General features: G+C 37.3%; 1 protein-coding gene across 2 annotated transcripts in view; it reads left to right on the top strand.

Moving 5' to 3' along the window:
- tfap2d (transcription factor AP-2 delta (activating enhancer binding protein 2 delta)) overlaps positions 1–7680 on the top strand; it is a 23402-nt gene extending 15722 nt beyond the window's left edge. For both annotated transcript variants that reach the window (XM_034301993.2, XM_053231605.1), the window contains 5 exons: positions 2234–2399; positions 3852–3970; positions 5409–5550; positions 5724–5837; positions 7430–7680. In XM_034301993.2, the coding sequence (XP_034157884.1) occupies positions 2234–2399; positions 3852–3970; positions 5409–5550; positions 5724–5837; positions 7430–7649 (761 nt within the window). In that variant the 3' untranslated portion in view covers positions 7650–7680. The remainder of the gene's footprint in view (positions 1–2233; positions 2400–3851; positions 3971–5408; positions 5551–5723; positions 5838–7429) is intronic.

Raw genomic sequence — 7680 nt, 5'->3', positions numbered from 1 at the left:
CCCGACGCTCGCGACCAGACTACCGGCAATAGCTCTTTTTCAATCGCCCTTGGCAACATAAAATACAAACTACTTTGAATCAAAACATTTTTTCGGAGGGAATTAATGCGATGTTAACTTGAATGCTAGGTGAGATCTTGGGTTTGTCAGACCGCTTCACGTTGACTGACGTGCAACGGTGCAGGTGAGAGACCCTGCAGCCAGAAAACTCCTTCAGGAACACACACACACACACACACACACACACTCAAACAACACACACACACACACACAACACACACACACACAGGTCCTACTACTCCTTATCAGGACCTTCCACTGATATAATTATTAATGCAGCTAATTAATGCTGTGCTACACTTAAATCTAACCTTAGCGTTAACTTCAGTAAAAGGAAACATTTTAATTTTAACTTTTTATTTTTTTATATATAAAAACTGCAGATTTCGGGAAAACAAATAAAGAAACACTTTGTCATAGTGAGGCACAGCACAAGTTCTATCCTTGTGGAGATATTTAGTCCTCACCAAGATATAAACACACACACACACACACACACACACACACACACCTTCCATTGCTATAATTGCTACACTTTGTCATAGTGAGGAACAGCAAAATGTCACAAGTTCTATCTTTGTGGAGACATTTAGTCCTCACCAAGATATAAAAATACACACACACACACACACACACACACTTTTGTCTTACTTAGCCTTACAACCTTAGATTATTAATGCTATGTTATACCTAAATCTAACCTGAACATTAATCCCAGTAATCCAATGGAAACATTTTGGCTTTTTTTTTAAAAGTTGTTTTAATCAAAGCTAAAATGAAATAAAATAAAGCATTTCTCCTTGTGGGGACCATCCAAACATCCCCACAACTTCAAAACTGTCAGAGTGTATATTCCTATCCTCGTGTGTACTTGTGTGCTTTTATTCTTAAGAGGACCTTCGACTGATAATTATTAATGCTGCTAATTAATGCTGTGCGACACCCAAATCTAACCTTCAGCAACTAAAAGCAAACATTGAGGCTGTCTTAGTATTTTAATAAAAGTTGCAGTTTCAGTAATTAAAAAAAAGAAAAGAAATAAAGAAACACTTTTCCTAGTGGGGACCAGCCTCCACGTCCCCGTGAGTTCAAAACGGTCAGATATTCCTTTCCTTGTGGGGATATTCAGTCCTCATCAAGATATAAAAACATGCCCAGACACACACACACACACACACACACACACAAAACATAGCAATCTTAATTTCTGATCACATAGTTAACACCGTAATCAAAAACACTCTACACGTAATTTCAATCTTGTGAAGAAATATTTATGTTTAACTCTCGATCCACTTTATCAGCTGACTATCAGTAATAATATTATTTTCAGTGTACGAGTTAAAAAGAGCCACAGAATGAATTTATGGAGTGTTATAGGACTAAGCCCCATTTGTTGAAAGATAACACTAGATGACATTTCCGTAGGTCAAAGGTCAAATACTGTGTGTTACAAACAAACGTACAAATCTGATTTTGCGGATTTCATTTTCATTTCATTTTTGCTGATTTTTTTTTTTTTGTCATCATGTGGTCCAGAGAGGGTTCAACAGTTACATGTGGAGAAAACGAAACTATATACACAACATACAATACAACGCACAAAGCGATTAAAGAAACACACGAGGAAAAATTCATACGGATTTAAACGAACAAACGTCCCTGATCATAATCTTAATCTTAATCCTAACCTTCAAATCCTTTCATACGACTTGAACTGTTACGAATTGTTATGAATTTCAGGTCATGCTAGTCGCACGTTGTTTAGTTTTAGATTCAGAAAGGAGTCACTTCCTGTCGGTTATATCCGATTGATTTTCACTGTCATAAATTTTAGTTAAATATAAAAGCATTTTATGTATTCATCTTGAGTAAGCTTATTATCCGAGTCAGGCTGCCGGTGGATCCGGAGTCTATCCCAGGAATGCTGGAGGTGAGGCAGGAATACACTCTGGATGGGATGCCAGGGTACACTCACACCTGAGGGGCAATTTAGCATAGCTAGTCTTCCTACTCGCGTGTTTTTAGGAGGCGGGGTGAAAACCGGAGAACCTGACAGAACCGACACGGACACAGGGATTGAAGCGCTGGAGCAAATGCACCGTGATGTTAGCAAAGCATCATTACTGCGCTAACCGCCAGGTTTGTGTGTTTGTTTTGTCGTTAATTCCAGGAGGCACGTGTGTGGTGAACCCTACAGATCTGTTCTGCTCCGTCCCTGGCCGTCTCTCTCTCCTCAGCTCTACCTCCAAATACAAAGTGACCATAGCGGAAGTCAAGCGGCGACTCTCTCCTCCAGAGTGTCTCAATGCCTCGCTGCTGGGGGGCATCCTCAGGAGGTACACACACACACACACACACACACACACACAAAGTGATACGCACAAACAGCATTAACCCCAGGCTCTGAAAGAGAACATGGAAAAAGCATGCAAGAGAGAGAGAAAGAGCTAACGAGAGAAAGAAACGGAGCAGGAGAAGGACGAGGATGAGGAGATCGCTCGACACTAGATCCGGAGATGAAGGGCACGGATGAGTGTCGAAGAAAAAAAAAAAAAAGAAAGAAAGGGAGAGAGGGAGGGAGGAAGAGGAAGAGATGGAGAGAGCAGGAGAGCCAATGGATTTATTATTGATGAGTATGAGAGAAAACGAGGGAGAACGAGAGAGAGAGAGAGAGGGAGAGAGAAACAAGGATAGAGATGAGGGAAATTGGATGGGGATGAAGATGGTGCTTCTACTACACACACACAAACACACACACACACACACACAGAATAAGCAAGAGGCATTGAGAAAGAGTGAGAGAGAGAATGTAGAGACAGAGTGGAGAGGGAGAGAGAGAGAGAGAGAGAGAAGTGTACTTTTCTATAGTTTGGCCTTACTTTACTTCATGACCTGATACTTTTTTTTTTTTAGCTTAAATGTACTGTATCAACACACTGCGACCCAAAAACAAACAAAAAAACAGAAAATAATGATTATGATGGGTTTTTTTTCTGTTTGTTTCTCCAAGAGAATTTGAAAAGATATTCCACTAAACGCACGGCGCGACCTGCGCACAGCCAAAAGCAAACATCAGATCATTTTTATATCATCTTTAACACACTACGTATCAGTTTCTACGAAGCTGCTTAGAACAAAGTCTTATTTTTTTTGCAACATTTGTGCGAAACAGTGACGTGACTTAAAGACGAAGGCATGATCGACGACCGGTGTGTGTTAAATTTCACTTTATTTTTTATCAACTTCAGCACTGATCTAAGAATAACTTTCAGAAATGGTTAGGTAACGTTCTCATTTTCAAAAAAAAAAAAAAAAAAAAAAAAAGTTTCCTGGCTGCATTTTGGTCCTGAACGCATAACAGGGATGAGATTTTTTAGCAAATACACAAATTAGCATCCACACTAATAACACAAAGACATTAAGGACATTCTAAGATTTGCTTAAAATTCATTTTTAAATTTTCACAAAGAATAAGTTGCTTGCTTAAATTACTTAATTACTACTTAAATCTACAATTTGGTTAACAGGTTTGTATTTTCAAAGTCAGCTGATGTAACAAAATCACTGAAAATAAAGAGAAAAACAAAAACAGAACCTAATTTTCTTGAACTGGTTCATTGTGAACTCAAGTGGACTTTCTCTCGTAAAATTGCACTTTAAATTTGCAGTTTTCCTCCTAACATTCATTACATGCTGAACACATTTTATTTTTTAATAATTTTTTACAATTAACATCATAACATTTCTCTCTCTCTCTCTCTCTCTCTCTCTCTCTCTCTGTCTCTCAGAGCGAAGTCTAAAAATGGCGGCCGGTGCCTCAGAGAGAAGTTGGACAGGTTGGGGCTGAATCTCCCAGCAGGCCGCAGGAAAGCCGCCAACGTCACACTGCTCACGTCTTTAGTGGAAGGTACGTCCGACACATCGGTTCCTAATCACGTTTATACAACGATAAAGCGACAAACCTAAACACGGGAACAGTGATAAAAAAAAAACATCCCATAAAACATCACAACACGGCTAGCAACATTAGCGAAAACATTCCTAACACGCAGTCATAAACAGGAACGTGAAAAGCAGCCTGTGTTTTTATTAAACACGTCATAACACTATGTGCTAACTGCTATAACGTCTAAGCATGCTGGGAAATATTCAAATGAGCAAAAAAAAAATCCCCTGATTTTACAAAGAGACGCAACAAACAGCAAACCTCAGCTAACTGAAGTTAACAACATAATTTTACAGAGTTTATTCCTCAAATAAGACACAGTGATATCCGCAGAATTAAAACAGAAAATATGCAGTAAATATACTGGAGCGTAGTTTGAAATGTTACACAGCGCCACAGAATCAGACTAATTTTACATTCTACCTCCTTTTATAGGTGTTTTATGATTATTAGACATGCCTCAGATCCGATACCTGAGATCACTATCAGACTGATACCAGTAAAATAAAAAACCCTGTGGATTAGATAACGGAGAAAAAAAAGGAATGAATTAGCTCCGATCCTCTAAAAAAAATGGATTGGAAATGTTTACACAGTGAGACTTCATTGTGTTTTTTGTTTGTTTGTTAGGACTTTTATTTTATTATAATTATTATATATGCAGTATAATATATTTGTGTGAAGTTTTTAGCTATGTATTTTTGCTGTATTTATTTTTTACAGTGCTTGTTTTTTTAAAACATTTTAAAGCTTAGTAGTTTTTGGCTGACACGTAAGCTTTCGGTTTCGGAAAATAATTATTCACTATATTATTCAGCTGAGTTGGCAGGTTTTTTTATTACTCTATTGGAATTCTATATTTATATGAAAATATGTACATTATATATTGTCAAAAAATAACTAACTAATAGATTTCTGATAGATTAATAGATTTAACGAAAATATTTCCTGTTTCCTATTTTGAAACATTAATGACATTAAAATGGTTAACTTCACAGACATGAATTAATGTTACTGAGTTAAAATGGTGGTATAAAACAAACAAACAAACATGCAAACAAAAAAACCAATAGAAAATGCAGGAGATTTTATACTCAATACTCATCTTTTAAACTATTAATCTATTGAGAAGGTCCGAGTTTAAGGTAGAACGAGCATCACAGTGAACTTTCTCTCTCTCTCTCTCTCTCTCTCTCTCTCTCTCCCTCTCTCCCAGTTCAGGTTGTAAGTTAGTGATGCTTTTGGAAAACTCATTCATGGCCTCTCATTCATTTCTTTATTATTATTAGTAGTAGCAGTAGCAGTATTAGTGTTATTATTACCGATAGCTCGTAGCTTGTAACTCCACAGTTCGTGTGTTGAGTGCGAGTTCATCGTCTTTTTCTCCTCCTCTGTACAGGTGAAGCGCTACATCTGGCACGGGATTTTGGCTACACCTGCGAGACAGAGTTTCCCACTAAAGCTGTGGGCGAACATCTGGCACGGCAGCACACAGAACCTAAAGAGCAGAACGCCCGCAAGAAAATGGTGCTGGCCACCAAGTAAGTAACCGGAAGCATTATTACAAACTAAATACTTATATATACAGTATATATACACACACACACATCTGTTGTTAAAGATAATTCTGAGAACATTTTCTGACTTTTTGTAGAATGTGTTTCCTAAAGGATTTTCTTCGTGTGTGTGTGTGTGTGTGTGTGTGTGTGTGTAGGCAGATCTGTAAGGAATTTCAAGATTTGTTAAGTCAGGATCGTTCTCCGTTGGGTTCTTCGAGACCGACGCCAATCCTGGATTTAGATATTCAGAGACATCTAACGCATTTCAGGTACTAACACACACACACACACACACACACACACACACACACACACACACACACATTTCACATGTGAAATTCCTGTCACTTTCTACAGCAAAGAAAATGACTGTCACTAAAAGAAATATTATCATAAACATTCTATTTCTTTTTATTTACTTAAATAAGTAATATTTTTTCCTGTTGCTGATATTTAGCATGATTGTACATTTCTCAAGCAAAGCTTAAAACACGGTTTCCCAAACCTTTTGTGCAAATGACCCCAAATGGACGTTGTGAATATTCTGCAACCCCGAGCATGTTTTATTCCAGATTTGTAATTTAGCACTTTCCATATTCTGTAAATATTTCAGCATATTTTCGTGTTCGTTTTCTTGATGTCCGTTGTTCCACTCAGTCTGAGTCACTTAATGATTTCGAGGAACTAGATGGATAGAGACAGACAGGAAGAGAAATCTGATCTCCTACGCTAGTGCAGTACGTCACGATAACGAAATATCACGTACAGTCTTCATATAAATGTCGCTTTAATGAACGTGACTCCGGGGAATGTTTCTACTTTTCAAAATCCATCATCACAGCTAGTGCGTAATCATAATATTACATAACTATATAAATGAATAAGACTAAGGAAGAGATTGTGAATTTGTAAATTAACCCCACACGGGGTCACGACCTTTAGTCTGGGAGTTTCAACGTAAAAAAGATCCGCCATTTTAACTCAGAATCTTCACACAACAACAAAATGGCTTCCTATTCACTATACATGCTCACTACATAGGGTAAAGGCATTTTGGAACCTACGCTGTGGATTATATTATTATATATCAATAATATATAATATATATGAATAAATGCCATTTGAGGACACGTCTGCTAAAATCAAATTTACGTTAGGAGACTAAAAGTAGAAGAATGTGAAGAATAGCCACAGAGTCTGTGATTTTATTTTTAAAATTAGTTTCTTACACATGCATTTAAACATCACACCCTGAAGTTCTTATACTTATCACTGAGGTCTTATAGTTCTGAGCCGATTTCATTGCTACCGTGATTTGCATTGCAATGACATTAAAACAACATCTTAGTGAGTGATAATACAGTCAAATGGCTCTAGTATTTCCTGCAAAAATATTACAATAAACAAAATATAAGATTACTAAACATAAATATTTTTAATAGGTTTTTAGAAATAGAACAAGCTTGAAATTAGTAAAAACAAATGTCTAGAAGTAGGTTTAATAAATTTACATTTGGTTTATCGTAAGCTTGTAGCAGGAAATATGACATAAATGTGACTATATTCAAGCCTCAGTAACTCAAAAACATATCAATATAAACTGATTGTAAAGCTATAAATAATGTCAGCTTGGACCTGATGTCTTCTTTCAGTGGAAAATTCTGGAGTAACAAACCCTATGACTCGGATATATAGACAAAATTGCATTGTTCGCAATTTAAATAATGTTAATGAAATAAATCTGAGGTGTTAGAAGTCCTGTAACACACACACAGCACACTTTAGCTGTAAAAGATAAGATTACACACTACAATAGATCATTATTATTATATAATATGTATAATTTTTTGGTCTGTTGCAGTCTGATCACACACGGTTTCGGCACGCCGGCGATCTGCGCCGCTCTCAGCACCTTCCAGACGATCCTCAGTGAAATGCTGAACTACCTGGAGAAGCACTCGGCCAATAAGAGCACGGGAACGCCCGACAGCGGCCAGATCAACTCCAACTCTGAAAAGACGCAGCTACGCAAAACGAACGAGACGCCGTCAAAAGATGGGAAAATGGAGAAAACCGAATGACTCCACCCCTTTCTTTTTCTTCTCTCTCTCT

The sequence above is a fragment of the Pangasianodon hypophthalmus genome, chromosome 30 (assembly GCF_027358585.1).
Source record: "Pangasianodon hypophthalmus isolate fPanHyp1 chromosome 30, fPanHyp1.pri, whole genome shotgun sequence".
NCBI classification, from domain to species: domain Eukaryota; kingdom Metazoa; phylum Chordata; class Actinopteri; order Siluriformes; family Pangasiidae; genus Pangasianodon; species Pangasianodon hypophthalmus.
Note: the sequence above shows the minus strand (reverse complement) of the source record. Positions and strands in the feature narration are given on the sequence as shown.